This window comes from Halichoerus grypus, chromosome X (assembly GCF_964656455.1).
Source record: "Halichoerus grypus chromosome X, mHalGry1.hap1.1, whole genome shotgun sequence".
Classification (NCBI taxonomy): Eukaryota; Metazoa; Chordata; class Mammalia; order Carnivora; family Phocidae; genus Halichoerus; species Halichoerus grypus.
Window position 1 is genome coordinate 46,044,443 of NC_135727.1, and position 17,016 is coordinate 46,061,458.

The 17,016-nt window shown below is 39.3% G+C and overlaps 1 protein-coding gene across 1 annotated transcript; it reads right to left on the bottom strand.

Moving 5' to 3' along the window:
- Nucleotides 1-1,451: 1,451 nt before the first annotated feature.
- On the bottom strand, nucleotides 1,452-3,266 carry LOC118530526 (nuclear RNA export factor 5-like). Its single transcript, XM_078064018.1, is given in 9 exon segments — nucleotides 1,452-1,616; nucleotides 1,775-1,882; nucleotides 2,000-2,083; nucleotides 2,157-2,161; nucleotides 2,212-2,276; nucleotides 2,397-2,482; nucleotides 2,599-2,705; nucleotides 2,814-2,895; nucleotides 3,180-3,266. Coding segments are annotated over 9 exon segments (789 nt in total).
- Between the last annotated feature and the right edge of the window lie 13,750 nt (nucleotides 3,267-17,016).

Genomic DNA, 17,016 nt, shown 5'->3' on the forward strand with positions numbered 1-17,016 from the left:
AGCATGGACAGAACCTGGAGAATATCCTTCCATTTCAATGACAACAAACAGCAATATCCCCTTAGAGTTGTACATATTTTTCACACAAGCAGGATTCCCCTTTCAAGGACTTACTTGATAGTCTTGCAGTACCCTGATGGGAGCCAGACAGGGACAATTTTTCACTGGGAGATAGGAGGGGGCTTCAAGGACTGAGAGGGTAACAATAGGGATAATCAACTCCCAGGGGTAGGACCCCCAACATGTATCAGATCCTCTGACAAATACATGTTCACTTGATTCATTTTTAAAGCAGCCCAAGATAAGGGTATTACTAGCTTGTTTTGCAAATGAGGAAACTGAAAGGTTAGATAATCGGCCCAAGGTCACAGAGTAAGGAATTGAGATGAGAGCTATAAAATGCCACAGCCTGTGCCTCTAACATGTAAGCTGTGTTGGGTCAGAAAGGCATGGATGTATGTCAGACCAGGATAGTCTGGGGGCAAGGCGGGGATGGGAGAACACAAAGGGAATCAAAAGGAAAGGGAAGGGAATCAAAAGGGAAGGGAAGGGAATCAAAAGGGAAGGGAAGGGAAGGGAAGGGAAGGGAAGAGCTGTGACCCAGCCACAGGGGCGGGAGACCTACCCCAGAAGGAGTAGAGGGTCAAGCCCCAGGTCAGCATGGGGCTGAGGGTCTGTGGCCCCCTCTTATGATCACCGCCTTCCCTCCTGATGGCCCCAGCACACCTGTGCTTCTCTCAGTCTGTTCCTAGCCTGAGGGATTATAGTTGTGTCGGGCTACCCAGGGCTTCTCTGAAGGACCAGTCAGGTTGATGTGATGTGTGGAAGGAAGAGAGGGGGAAGTGCCTCTGAGAGGCCTGTCCTCTCTCCTCAAGCACCTCTGCCCTCTGCCTTCCATTCCTGCCTCAGAAAGCCCTCTGCTCACTGGCAGTCACCCACTTCTGGCCCCCTGATTCAGGGAAGCCTGGTTTCTCCCAAGGAGGGCCTAGCTCCTGACATTGGGCCAGAGGAACAGGATCTTGAGGAAGAGCCCCCCCAGGACCTCAGCCCTCAGCATGGGGCAGGAAAGCCACCGTGGCAGCCTGGAATTAGAAAGGGGACCCAATTGTTTCAAGGGAAAGAAGGCTCCTCTTGGGGTGAGGGAATCCCCATCTCAGCAGGGAGTAGGAAGACCTGTCTCAGCATGAGGTCCTGGCTGGAGGACCCTTGGCAGTTCAGTTCATAGCATCTGGCTCAAAGTGGTCACTTCTAGTCCTGGAGAGGAGGACTCCTGCTTCCTGGAGCATTCTCATGGGAAGGAATGCTAGAGACAGCTGGGTGCAGAGTGGAGAAACAGAGCCCAGACCTGGAGAACAAGTGAGCAGGTCATAGGAAGGAAAAGACTTCTAAGCACAGGTCAGGGACACAGAGAGAGGAGAGAGGGGGCCTATAGTCCTCCTAGAGGTGGCAATTCAGGTTCCCAAGGTACAAATGTCCTCAGGAGGCATGACAGAAGTTACCATAGACCTTACATAGGTGGGCTGGTTTGGGAAGGTGCCACACAGAGGGTTCCCTTTCAGCCACAGCTCTTCAAGCTTCAGCCCTTTCATCTTGCCTAACTCCCAGGCTGACTGCACCTGAAAAATATGGGAAAGAATCCGGAAAAATGTCCTAGGAATAGAGACACTTGGGCCCTCCCTCCTGCTCTGGTATCTTCTTCTGCCTCTTGTCATCACTCTGATGAGCACAACCACCCACTGTCAACCCCAACTTTGATCTGGCTCCCTCTTCCCACATCATTTTTGGAGAGGTTCAGGATCTTGACTGTGGGGGCCATCTCTATAATGTCAGACAGGCCATCCAGCCCGTACAGTTTGTTGTTGCACAAGTTCAAGGACAAAAGCTTTTGGGGAAGGAGTTAGAGTGACAGTTACTATCTATGGCCTCAGAGACAAATCTTCCCTCTATCCCATGTGTTCCACCCCCTACCATAATACCAGCAGTGGACATAAGGCCTCACCGCAGGGAAATTCTTTTTGATGATCTGCAGGGTGGCAGCCATGCAGTTTCTTCAATTCAGGATTATATCTATATCATGGTCCATCTTCAAAAAGGTGAGAGGAGGCATCAGAAGGCTGAGAAGGATCCAGGGCCAGCATCAACCTTTCCCTCATTACCATCCCTCAGTCTCCCTTCCAGGCAGACCCCCAGAATTGCTACTATCAGTTGTACCTGGGTCAAAGTAGAGTTTATGGAGGTCAAGAGCTTTTTGGGAGATATCATAGCGTTTACTCATGGTCAGCTGCAGAGAAATATGGTGAGAGCCACTGTGAGTCTGTCATGGTGATAGGGAAATTGGGGGCTGGGGAAAGAAGAGGTAGGTCTGGGTGTGGGCACACAATGGGCCTTGAGTCTTCATTATCTTTAGCTGCTCCATTTCTTCTGGCTCCAGTTTATTCTGTACAGAGTAAGGTACAGCAGAGGGATTGACATGTATAGATAGCTATAAGAAGGAGAGGTGGGGTAAGCACTAGGAACTCTCATTTTAAGATGACTGGCCACTGACTGGCTTGTCTTCCTGCACTGGAGCTAGGTATGGGTAATATCCTCAACACATACCTTTTGATTTTCCTCATCACAAATCTTGTAGTTGATATCCTTCAATGCAGAGGCAGCCCTAGCATCCTGAATAAAGAACTGGGTCTGGTCTTTAAAGTAATGGAAATACAGGGATTGAAGGCAACAGCAATAGTGTCAGAGGCCAGTGGCCCCTGCTGAGCTATCTCTCCCTCTTCCCTGTTCCCACTCATCCAGATTCACCACCTGTCTTACATCGACCATGGTGAAGGGGACACTGCGATGGCTCTGTATTGAATTTATTAGCCATGTCTTGTTATACTTTATTCCATAAGGAGTCTAAGGATGAAAAGAAGGGATGGGAGAGAAGGGAGACAACAGGGCAGTAAGACTGTAGAACAGACCCAACCTGGTGTTCTATTCCAACCTTCTACTGAGCTTTAAAAGGCTTCCAAAGTAGGGACTATGGACATGATTTTAATTTTTTCTTTTGCCAGACATGGATTTTCTAATTTTCCATTCTCCCTATTTGAATATTTAACTCCCAAACAATCAAATTTAGATATTTAAAATGATTTTCCTTTAATAAGGTAACAGGAAATCCTATGTGTTGAAAACCCTACCTGTTCCTCTGACAAGGAATTTGGAGAGTATAGACCTCCACACTCAGCTTGAGCCAAACTGTGGCATCTGGTGAGGAGTTGCTCCATATCCTTGGCAGTAGTTTCCACCTTTGCCTTTAGTCAACTTCCTCTGACCTTCCTTCAGTCAACCTGTTCCCTTTGAATTGGTTGTGTGAACCTGCCCTTTGTCCTCAGCAAAGTTCCTACCATCTCTATATGAGACCAACACAACTCCCCTTGATCTGCCTCTCCTGCACATTCCCTATTTTTGTCAGGATACTTACTGTGATCCTGAACCAGCCCCCTGGGTTTCCATCCTGTGTGTTCTCCATATCCCTCTCTGGAAATGTTCTGTCTTGGTATTCATTATGCCATTTCACACAGCTATTGTTGGGTTGGAAGGTAGAGAGAGTGCTGTGGGGAAGTGGATAGAAGGGAGTGTCCATAAATATATAGAAATGCTACAAAACCTTCTATATACTCTCACCTCAATAATGCCAGTTCTAGAATTAGGATTGCTCAGTTGTTATTCCAGTTCTATCACTCTTCACTTTCAGTGAGAGAAAAAAAAAGACTATGGAGAACAAAAAAGTTGCAGTCCCAGGGGCTGCTGCATGCAAACCAGGCTGCCTGATCACTTACTGTCTTATTTGAGGGTCCTACTGGGAATCCCTCATTGCCATGTTTCCATCATCCTCCTGAAGTTGGGAAGGATGAAGCTCATATCCACATGTTCATAATGAAGGCTCCCTTTGCCAAAATTACCCTGGGGAGAATCCCCGCCTTTATTTTTCTTTAAGGAGAGTTACCTTCATTTTTATTTTAAATAAAAAATAAATTTAAAATCAAATTTATTTTAAAATTAAGAAAAAACATACAAGTTTGAAGGCACATCAGTGGTCTCATACCATGTACCTCATCTTGGCCTAACATCATGGTAGGGCAAGCAAAGTGTCAACCTGCCTATATAGAACAATCATACAAACCCCAGAAAGCAACCTTCTCTACCTGTCTATATATGGGAGCCTTATTTGACAGATGGCATAATCAGGGAAGAAATCTTGAAGTAGAAGGTAACTATGTAGAACCATTTAGAAAATGGTGCGGCATTTATAAAGAATAGAAGTATGAACATTCATGAGTTATACACTAGGAAGACATCTGAATCTTGCCTTCTTTCAGGCCTCTCTAATCTAACAATTTCACCACAACCTGGTAGGCAACCTCTCTCTCACCTCCTAAATCCAATAAACTACCAAATTGACTTCATTAACATCAGCAAGCTGTACTTTCTTTTCTAGTATAGTACAAGCTTTAATGTCAGGTGAGACTGATGTAACAGCCTTCTAAACTGTCCCTCTCCTTCTAGCCTTGCTCTCAACAATATTCCGAAATATCCTGAGTGAGCTTTCTTTTGTTCAGCCTGAAATGTCCTTCAGCTAAGGAGACAATTATTTCTAACCTCTGGTCTTTTATAACAAGGATCTGAACAATGAACTGGAATGATAGATGTCAACTACAATTTCCAAGTGTTTAGATACTTTTCTGTTTACTTTCTGTTGTTATATAGATTGATTCCATTATGGTCAGAGAACATACTCTGAAAAGAACTTTCAGTTCTTTTACATTTGTTGAGGTTTGTTTGATGGCCCAGGAGATGGTCTATCTTAATGAAGTTGCATGGGAACTTGAAAAAATGTATACTCTGCTGTTGTTTGGGTAGAGTATTCTGGTATACGTCATGTAGATTCTGCTACTGTATTGATTATATTATTCAGCTCTTCAATATTCTTGATGATTTTCTCTCTAGTAATTCTATTACTTCCTGAAAACAAGGTGTGGAGATCCCAACAATAATTGTGGATATGGTCATTTCTCCTTTCAGCCTCATCAGTGTTTGCTTCATGTACTTTGAGATTCAGTTGTTTGGATGTGTATACATTAAAGATTGTTATGTCTTGCTGGTGAATTTATCCTTCTACCATTATGTAATATCTTCTATGTCTCTAATTTTCTTTGGTCCAAAGTCTCCTTTATCAGATATCATGGCCTCAGGTATGCATATAAACATGTTTGTTTGTTTGTTTTAATATTTCACACATTCACTCCTACAGTTTTTCTTTTTTGGCCCCCACACTTGCCACCACCAACATATCTAGTTCACCATGTGGCAGGATTTGGAAGTTTTTTCTGGAATCTACAGAAGTAAGATTGTCTCAATTATCTCTCCCAAAGGTAGGGACACTAAGGGTATTTTATTTTTACTATATTCAGCTGAAACAATGTACCAGTTGGTAGTAATACTAGTGGTTTTGGGGGAGGGAGGATTAAGGCAATTAGATGGTTAGAAACCAGATTTTCTTTGGGTTTTAACATTTAAGGTTTTCTAGGTTTGTGTGTTGCACATTGTACATTAATTACTCCACATTGTCTCAGAGCATGCTTACAAGTAAAGATCTATTCATTCCTGGTCACTCCATGATGCACTGATTATGAACAGGCCTTGAATTAACTCCTTTGGGAAGTGGTTACTTTCTACTGTGTGACCTGCTGTCAGAAAAGTCCTGCTACTCACAACTTTTGATCTTTTCCTTGTATGGCACATGGAAATGAAATTAAATTATTTGAACCAGAAATTCCATATGCTTAGTGTCCAAAACTTGGAGTTAGCCTAAGTATTCTCTTTCTCTCATACCCCACACCTAACTTATCAAAAAATTCTCTCGGCTTGCCCTCAAAATATGTCCAAAGTCTAGCTACTTCTTACCCCTTTATTGCTACCAACCTGGTTGTTACCAACATCAATCTTCTGTATTATATTGCCTTCCAACTGGCCCCTCTGTTTTCACCCAGGCTCCCTCACTATCTATTTTTAACTCAGCAGGCAGAGTGATATTTTAAAGTGAGTGATATTTGATATAAGTCAAATCTTACCAGTCTTTTGCTATAAAAATCCTATAAAAGGATTTGAAGCCCATCAAAATGTTAAAAGGTGAGTTCATCATGATAACAACAACAACACAAAGAAACCTTATTGTTGACATTTGCAGAAGCCCAGCAAATCAATTTAGTTTTATGAAAATTTATAAAGAGGAAGAATCAAATATTTATTCTTTTTTTTCTACATAAGCTGTACATAAAGATAGCAAATTTATTGAGGATGGAGTTTCTCTTTATAAGTGTATTCTAGCTAATATAAGAAGGCATGATAGAATTTGAGCATCATCATTTTAAAACTCATAATTAAGTAAGGAACCTATACAATGGTGATAAATGGCTGGTAAATATCACACACACACACACACACAACACCAATCAGACATAATGTGCTATGTTATAGGCACTGTCTATAAAGAAGTCTTGTCAAAAGCATCAAACCTGAATCTGATCAAGTCTTTTAATTTCTTGTTTCAGCATTGGAATGCAATGAACCAGTTTCTTTAACAAACAAATGTGGGGGAAGGGTATGTGAATATATTTGGTACTGTATATTTGTATGCTATGGGATATATTATGCATTTATGCAAATATATATATCTGTATTTACATATAGATATATATATATAAAATATAATCATGCAGTAAAAATATCTGTAACCTGCACTTTTTATTTAACAAATTTTTGATGTCATTTCATGTTCAGAAATATTTAATAGATTTTTATCATTTGGCAAATTAATATGTTTTTTCTTTAATGACATTGTAGAAATTAAAGCTAAGGTCATTTATTCACCAGAGCAAGAACTGAGGGTTGAATTTCATTGAGCTGGAAGCTCAGGAAAAAATAAATAGGATTAATCTGAAACATATCTTTTTTATATTTTAAAAAGGCGGAAATAATTTCTGATTTTCATATAATTTGTACATTAGATTATCATTTCAGTTAGAATCTTAATTGTCACAAACTTTAACCTACTAATACAGTTTCAAATTTTAACAAATCCAAGGTTTTGCTACAATAAGCTATTATGAAAAAGATTATACACACATTCTATATATTTCATAGTTTTCCATGTAATAATTCTCATAAGTTGATTATTTTGGTCAAAACATGAATATTTTCAATTTTAAGAAATTTTTATAAGTGATATATATATATGTGTATATATATATATACTTACACCTATTTGCATGCTAATCAAGAGTGAGCTTATTTACTCACCAGTGTTTACTTGCTGATTAAACAATTATCTTTTGAATTTATATTTGGAATAGCATTGAGTCTAATAAATATATATATTCATATAAAACAGGAAGACATAGAGGAGTGGGGATCCAGAATCTATTGTCAGTGGAATAGTTGAAATATGAGAGTGTCTGAAGGCTGGAACTGACCTGAGGGCCTCAGAAGAAGGAGCAAATAGTCAAAAATGGGAGGATAAGATGATGATGTGCACTTGTAATACAATAAAACAAGAAAAATGTCTGAGGTACTCTGTGCTGGCCAGACACACCCATCTGGAAAACTTAATGAAGAGCATATTACATGTGTTTTCCTGTTCTTGTTACCTTATCTTCTAGACATTAGAGAAAGCACAGTGCAGAAGATAGCAATTATAATAAGGACTATGCCAAACTAAGCATGAAAAAGAAATAAATTTAAAGTTTTCCTTCCAGTACTGACAGATGAGCTAACTTGGACCAAACTTCCAACTAAGAACAACTAGAAAAGTGTGAAAAATCATTTAAAATAAAATATTTGAAGGCATCAAAGAGCTAGCAATGTCATAAGATGTTACAGAGCAAAGATCAGAGGGAAAAAGAAACTCCAGAAGGCAATCCCAATGTTTGGGGCTACTTTTCTTTTAGCAGCAATTGATGATTCCTAAGGAGACATGTAAAATGCTTAAATGCTGGCAAGTTTGTGACAGATTTTCTACAGAGTCATAGGGCTAAGTACATAAATGTTGAAAGTGGGGCTTCCAAGGGGAGAAGATCCTGGCAAACCACTCAGGCTTAGATAGGGACCTCTAAGATCTATGCCAGGCAAGTAAGGGCAAACTGGAACTAGATCAGTCCCCCAAGGGACTGAAGTCCAGATTAATAATCTCAACCACCAGTGGGATTAAAGGGATTTGGGGTTGTTTGTTGCTGTCTGGCAGTTTATCAGGAAAAACAAACAAATAAACAAAAACCTTTTTCATGAAGAAAGATAACTTCATTATAAGACTGAAGTAAATAAATCTACAATGTATTACATATAGTTCCCTGAAAAAAAATTAGAATAACTAGTTTAAAAAAGAGATAAGATAATATGATTAAAAATCGAGGAATGAAAAAAGACATTAAAAACAATCCACATGAAATCCAAATAATGGCATTATTAGATATAAACTTTAATCATGGTGATGGGTATTAAGGAGGGCACATACTGCATGGAGCACTGGGTGTTATATGAAAACAATGAATCACGGATCACTACATCAAAAACTAATGAAGTATGGTGACTAACGTAACATAATAAAATAAAATTAAAAAAATAAAATAACCATGCTTATAATTGTCAAGAAAATGTTAAAAATTGAAAATTTTAGCCAAGAATTTGAAAATATAAAAATGATTGAGGGGCGCCTGGGTGGCTCAGTCGTTAATAGTCTGCCTTCGGCTCAGGTCATGATCCCGGCATCCTGGGATCGAGCCCCACATCGGGCTCCCTGCTCCGCGGAAGGCCTGCTTCTCCCTCTCCCTCTCACCCTGCTTGTGTTCCCTCTCTCGCTGTGTCTCTCTCTGTCAAATAAATAAATAAAATCTTAAAAAAAAAAAAAATGATTGAAAATTCTAGAACTCAAAAACACAATACCTGGAATTAAGAACAATTATGGTATTAGCAGCATATGAGACACACTGAAGGGAGATTTAGAGAAATAAATGAAGGGTCTGAAGAAAATATCCTGAATGAAGTATGGAGAGACAAAATGATGAATGATATAGAAAGAGATGGAACAATTTAAAAGGGATGCAGTAAATATATCAAACATGCTTAATTGGAGTCCTATAAAGGAAAGAGAAAAATGCAGAATAGTATTTCAAGATACAATGTTCAAGAAATTTTGAAAAGTAACATAAGACATCAAGTCACAGATGTAAGAGGAAGTATATATGCCAAGCATAGTGGGGTATGAGGAAAACCAAACCCAGGTCCATCACAATAAGGCTGTTGAAACCCAAATAAAGAGAGAAAATATTTAAACAGGACAGAGAAAAACAACAGATTATCTTAAAATGAGCAAAATTAAGACTGACATATAATGTTTAATCAGAAATAATGAGAGCTTAAAGAAAGCAAAATTCTATCTTCATAGTGTTGAAGTAAAATAACTGTATACTTAGAATTCTGTGTCTATAAAACACTTACCTTTTGGGAAATGGAAGTTAAATAAGTAGACATTTTAATGCAAACAAAAGCTAAGCAAATCTGTCACCAGCCAACTCTGTCATTTTGATGAGCACTATTGTTCTTAATTCCGGGTATTGTGTTTTTGAGTTTTGCTTCAGCCCATTTCTTCAAAAGAGTAAAAAATAGCCTGGGCCCTTGCTACTCCCCTGCCAGGCCATCTAAAGAGGGCTTGGCTGGGTGTCTGTGGCTTAAGGTGGGGGAGGAGGCTAGAATCCTTCCAGCTCTATGAGGATCTGAGAACAATGCCTCATGTTGACCAACTCACCTATGGGGTGACCTGAAGGCAGTGACCTGTCACCACTGTCCTCAAAGGGTATTTGTGAAGAGAATCTGTGGGGTCTAGAGCTGGGAGTTTGTGGCAGATCTGATTACAACTCTTGAGGATGGTAGGAGCAGACCCTAAATCCTTATCAAGGCCATGCAAGTAAGGTGGAGTTCTTACAGGAAATTCCTTCCCCAAGGACATAGATAGGAGAGTCCTGGCAGCCAGAGGAGATTAACTTCCTGTTCTTACTGCCCCCCTGAGTTGGCTACCAGCCTAACACTCAGGGAACTCTTTCCAACCTAGGGATCTCCACAGAGGCATTAAGTAAAGAGGACTGGATAACAGATAATTGTAGCTGCAAAGGGAGAGAACTCTGAGGCTCAGCTGTAACCAGGCTCTGTGGGGGCTGCATTACATTGTGTTCCTTCGTGAATTCCTCACAAGGAGACTCTTTTTATTAAATTTTATTTTATTATGTTAGTCACCATACATTACATCATTAGTTTTTGATGTAGTGTTCCTTGATTCATTGTTTGTGTATAACACCCAGTGCTCTGTGCAATACGTGCCCTCCTTAATACCTATCACCAGGCTACCCATCCCCCTCCCCCAAAACCCCCAGCTTGTTTCTCAGAGTCCATAGTATCTCATGGTTCATCTCCCCCTCCTATTTCCCCCCCTTCATTTTTCCCTTCCTACTATCTTCTTTATTTTTTTTTTAACATATAATGTATTATTTATTTCAGAGGTACGGGTCTGTGATTCATCAGTCTTACACAATTCACAGAGCTCATAATAGCACATACCCTCCCCAATGTCCAGCACCCAGCAACCCCATCCCTCCCAGCCCCCACCACTCCAGCAACCCTCAGTTTGTTTCCTGAAATTAATTCTCTTATGGTTTGTCTCCCTCTCTGGTTTCGTCTTGTTTCATTTTTTCCTCCCTTCCCCTATGCTCCTCTGTCTTGTTTCTCAAATTCTTCATATCAGTGAGATCATATGATACTTGTCTTTCTCTGACTGACTTATTTCGCTTAGCATAATACCCTCTAGTTCCATCCACGTCATTGCAAATGGCAAGATTTCATTTTTTGATGGCTGCATAATATTCCATTCTGTGTGTGTGTGTGTGTGTATATATATATATATATATATATATATATATATATATATATATCTCACATCTTTATCCATTCATCTGTTGATGGACATCTTGGCTCTTTCCATAGTTTGGCTATTGTGGACATTGTTTCTATAAACATTGGGGTGCACGTACCCCTTCAGATACCATTACATTTGTATCTTTGGGGTAAATACCCAGTAGTGCAATTGCTGGGTCGTACAGTAGCTCTATTTTCAACTTTTTGAGGAACCTCCATACTGTTTTCCAGAGTGGCTGCACCAGCTTGCATTCCTACCAACAGCGTAGGAGGGTTCCCCTTTCTCCTCATCCTCGCCAACATCTGTCGTTTCCTGACTTGTTAATTTTAGCCATTCTGACTGGTGTGAGGTGGTATCTCATTGAGGTTTTGATTTGTATTTCCCTGATGCTGAGTGATGTCAAACAATTTTTCATGTGTCTGTTGGCCATTTGGATGTCTTCTTTGCAGAAATGTCTGTCCATGTCTTCTGCCCATTTCTTGATTGGATTATTTGTTCTTTGGGTGTTGAGTTTGATAAGTTCTTTATAGATTTTGGATACTAGCCCTTTATCTGATATGTCATTTGCAAATATCTTCTCCCATTCTGTTGGTTGTCTTTTGGTTTTGTTGACTGTTTGATGTGCAAAAGCTTTTTATCTTGATGAAGTCCCAATAGTTCATCTTTGCCCTTGCTTCCCTTGCCTTTGGCAATGTGTCTAGGAAGAAGTTGCTGTGGCTGAAGTCGAAGAGGTTGCTGCCTGTGTTCTCCTCTAGGATTTTGATGGATTCCTGTCTCCCATTTAGGTCTTTCATCCATTTTGAGTCTATTTTTGTGTGTGCTGTAAGGAAATGGTCCAGTTTCATTCTTCTGCATGTGGCTGTCCAATTTTCCCAACACCATTTGTTGAAGAGACTGTCTTTTTTCCATTGGACATTCTTTCCTGCTTTGTCGAAGATTAGTTGATGATAGAGTTGAGGGTCCATTTCTGGGCTCTCAGTTCTGTTCCATTGATCTATGTGTCTGTTTTTGTGTTAGTACCATACTGTCTTGATGATTACAGCTTTGTAATAGAGAGTCCGGAATTGTGATGCCACCGGTTTTGCTTTTCTTTTTCAACATTCCTCTGGCTATTCGGGGTCTTTTCTGGTTCCATACAAATTTTAGGATTATTTGTTTCATTTCTTTGAAAAAAGTTCATGGTATTTTGATAGGGATTGCATTAAATGTGTAGATTGCTCTAGGTAGCATAGACATTTTCACAATATTTCACAAGGAGACTCTTATCTGTAGAATTGCCACTCTTTGCCCTCCTTGAAGTTGCTAAGGCTTAAAAATAATGTAGAAAATTGGAGTAATTCAGACATTATGTGGGCATGTAGACACTGGAACTGAGCTTTATAGAATGGGCATGATCCCACCATGCATAGCTTTAATAAGCTGTCTGTGTGATATATCAGATTTACTTAAGAAAGAGCAAAGTTAAAGATCTGAAAATAGTCACACGGCAGGAAATAACTCCAGTTCATCTCAGAGAGGTCATACTAGAGTCTGACCAGTAATTTATAAAGGAAATAGCAAACAGAGTTTGGTGGGATACTGAAATGAGAGTTAAAAACAAAACAAAACATGCCTTTTCCTTGTGGGGGGGGAGGGGCAGAATAAAAGTTATGTAGAAACATTCCCCCTGGCGGTCAGGGCCAGGATTGTAGCTCTGAAGGTCTGACTAGAAGACTTTGTAAAGGGAGGGAAGAGAGACAGGGGCCTGGACTCTAGTGCACCAGCCAGAATTTTCTGATATTTTTCACCCTCCTTGCAGCAGTCTCTTCCTGGGTTTCTATGCCCTGAAAGAGGACATCCAACTTCTGAGTGAGCTGAAGAGAAATAAGCACTTAATAATGTAGACATTTGGGGTGAGGGAAGCATTAGGACAGAAACATATACACATACAGAAACTGTCAAGCTGTATTTTTAAGTGTTTCTCAATAAATTTGCCTACTTATAAAATATTAAACAATATTAAATATGTACTTAGAAAATAAAATCATCCTGCATCTTTCATCTCTGCGATCTCCTCACCATGACCCAAAGATACTCACTGTAAATAGATTGGTGCACATTTTCTAGATGTGTAAAATAGGTGTTTACCTATCTTAAAATATTTGTTAAGTCTTATATATACACACATAAATATATATGTATATATTCAGTGATTCATGTGATTGCAAAATTTAAAAATAATATACATTGGATTTTTCACTCATTGAGACATCTCTGGATTTTCATATCTACAGACATTTATTGGACAATCATTCTTCTTTTTAATTAAATTAACTGCTGGTATCTTTGTCTCTCTCACTCCTGATTAGCCAAAGTCCTTTATATATAGGCATATTAGTACAAAGTCTGCAATATTATTTGCATATATGTTCTCCCTGCTTCTCACATTTTAATTTTTTTTCTTTTGGAACTATAGAAAGTATTTCTAAATTTTAATTGAATTTATGGTTTAAAAATGACATAGGTCATTCTTGGGGGTAGAGTGGGGACTGAAAAACATAGAGGGAGTAGAAAGAAAAGGGAAGGGATCAGAGATGCTGAGAGGGTTCTCAGAGGGGGCCCAGGCAGAGGGGAAGGGAGAAGTAGGGCATCAGGGGAGAGGGCTCTATGCACATTTAGCTTCCTTGAACACTCCATTGACAGAGAAGCAGAACACCATCTCCTGAAAGGGAAGAGCCCAAGTGCTCAGTCACCACCTAAACTCCCTACCCACCTGTGGCTTTCTGGGGCTTCTGAGGGAGGAAGCAGGTACTCACCATCTGGAGCCACATGTCTACCATGAAGGAGCTGAGGTCATGCTGAGTTTTGCACAGCACACAGAGGGATCCCATATGTCATGTTTGTCTGCTTCAGCAGCTGAATCTGCAGGCCCATGGCGGGAGGAGAAGCAAACAAAGGTCAGGGGTTGCGACACCCTGGGCCCTATGATTGACTGTTTCAAACCCTCTTTCCCCACTCAATCTTGCCCATCACACACACACACATACACAGGGGTCTTGAACCTATTTATATTCTTGCTACCCTTGAAGTATTCACACAAGCTGCTTCTATGAGAGAAAAAGGAACAGAAAGTGGTGGTCTGGCCAGTGTAGGTATTTCTCACACTGTCTGGTGGGAAGTCACATAGCCCACAGTCAGGGTCATGGATCAAGTAGTAATTGTGGGAGAGTAATGAGAACAGTCTATCTCTGTGGTCTGGACCCCAAATGAGATTTTAAAGACCCTATCAGCAGTTCTGACCTTGGATGACCTCACCTGTCACTCTGATGAGTACTACCACCCACTCTCAACCCAATTTTGATCTGACTTTCTCTTCTGACCTCACTTTTGGAGAGGTTTAGAATCTTGATTGTGTGGGCTATCTGTATAATATCAGACAGGCCACCCAACTGGTATGGTTTGTTGTTTCACAAGTTCAAGGACAACAGCTTCTGGGGAAGAAGAATTAGAGTGACAGTTACTACCTAAGTAAGACCTTGGAGACAAATCTCTCTTTCTTTTGCATTTCATTGGTGTACTCCTTCCCTCCTCTCCCCCATTCTTTGACCTCTGAGGAACTTCGGCAATGTCAAGGAAAATAGCATCTTGATTTCTCTGGAGGCTGATTAAGAAAGGTGTTCAGCAGAATAATTGGTAAGTGTGAGTCTGCATAGAGAGAACACTGGGATGAAAACCAGACCTATTTCTTTTTACAGGATATAGATCACTTTCCGTCTCATGTCCTCCAGTCTTACATAGGACAGACAACACATACTACTATATTTGTGTGTGTTTGAGGGTTTGTGTATCATAAAGATGTAAAAAATTGCTGATATTGCTAAGTAAGGGAGTAATCATGATTGGTTTCTTTATATTTTTATTTGCTTTTAAATTTTAAGTTTATTGTATTTAAACTTCATAATATAAATTATGTTTGAAAAATACTCCCCCACTTAAATTTTATATAATTTACAGACCCCCAAACTTGCAGAAATATTTCTAGGAATTCATCATACATACATTCTTATTTTCTGAATTTTATTAATAAAGATGCTATTATGAAAAATTTAACATACACCAAATAATATAAAACTACACTTTCCAATAAGATAGCCACTAGTCACATGTGGCTATTGAATATTTGAAATGTATCTTATCTGGATTAAGATGTGTTTTAAGTGTAAATTACACACCATAAAGAGACTAACACTTATTTTGCATCTACTAAGTTCTGAGATGGTATATTAAGTATATTAAGTTATACTTAATTTAGTATGGGTTTTGAAAAGCCAGGTTTTGGAAAGCTGATAGGGCTTATAATTATATAATCATATAGTAATGTCAAAATATTTCTAGTTATTCCAGACCTAACACTTCCCTTTGATACCACTAGTTCAGTCAATAGATCTTTAATGGGCATTTTTATGTTTAGGGGATAATGTTTGGTGACAGATATAAAAATGACTAAGATGTGATTTCTACTCTTGGTGGAGCTCACAAAAGCATGCACAAGGCAGATACATAAACACATAATGCCCTTATATAAATACTACATTCATCCTGCATTTTCTTTCTTTTTTTATTCTGCATTTTCATAAGCAGCATGAGTCTAATAACATTAGCCAAGAGTTTTGGAGTCAGACTGAAGTGTGTAAAAACAGTTTCATGAGGTATTAATCCTAAGACTTTAATGAATTAAAGAACCTAACATCCATAGTTGCCATGAGGCTTCATGTGAGAGCATATGGAAATTACTACCCACAGTACCCTGTGTGAAATAAGAACTTAAAAAAAAAAAGTTGGTTCTTTTCCTTTCTCTCCCTGATATTTCACATAAATTTTGTAATTTAAAAACACTTTTAAGAAGGTGAAAGTCCTGATTTGTGAACCACAGAGTAAAATGCCCAAGGCTGGGAGCCTAATTGCTGCTCTGTTAAGCAACCTACACAGTACGTGGGGATGTGGATCATCTATCTAAAGAAACTACATAAATTTTATAAGTTTTGTTGCTGTGGGAGGGCATTTCCAAGCTGGTTTAATGATGTTATTTAGAAAATAAACTTGTATTCTTTTTTCTTTATTTTCCTGTTAACTAAGTCTCCTCTTGTTTAGAGTCTGATTAGCAGAAATTTTCAGCAAATTTTAAAAATCCTTTAAAAAAACTGAGAGCCAAAGAATATTTGAGAAAATTCCATGGACTCATTCAGAACTTACTTATACCTAAGACGTAAATAGCAAAAAGTCCTTCCCTTTTAAGTGATTAAAGAATAATCTCAAAGGTTACTTTGGGCTCTAAAATTTTATTTTAAGTAAATAGGGTTTTCTTAAGAGATTAAGATTTTAAATCATATGGACAGTGAATATGAAACTGTAATCTATCCTTCAGAAATTCATTTCAAGGTATTCATTTATGCCTTCAGTATCCATCACAGTCCACACCTGTACCAATCCATGGAGTAAAGCATCTTTTGAGGGGTGTGTCATTAACATTTTTTAAACCTTTTTTATTTGACAGAGAGAGACAGAGGAAGAGAGTAGCAGAGGGAGAGGGAGATGCAGACTCCCCACCGAGCAGAGAGCCTGAGGTGGAACTCAATTCCAGAACCCCAGGATCATGGCCCAAACTGAAGGCAGATGCTTAACCAACTGAGCCACCCAGGTGCCCCTTTCATTAGCATTTTTTTAAATTTAATTTTATTATGTTATATTAGTCACCATACAAGACATCATTAGTTTTTGATGTAGTGATCCACGATTCATTGTTTTCGTATAACACCCAGTGCTCCATGAAGTACGTGCCCTCCTTAATACCCATCACTGGGCTAACCCATCCCCCCACACCCCTCCCCTCTAAAACCCTCAGTTTGTTTCTCAGAGTCCATAGTCTCTCATGGTTCATCTCTCCCTCCGATTTCCCTGCCTTCATTTTTCCCTTCGTTCTTCTAATGTCCTCCATGCTATTCTTTATGTTCCACAAATAAGTGAAACCATATGAT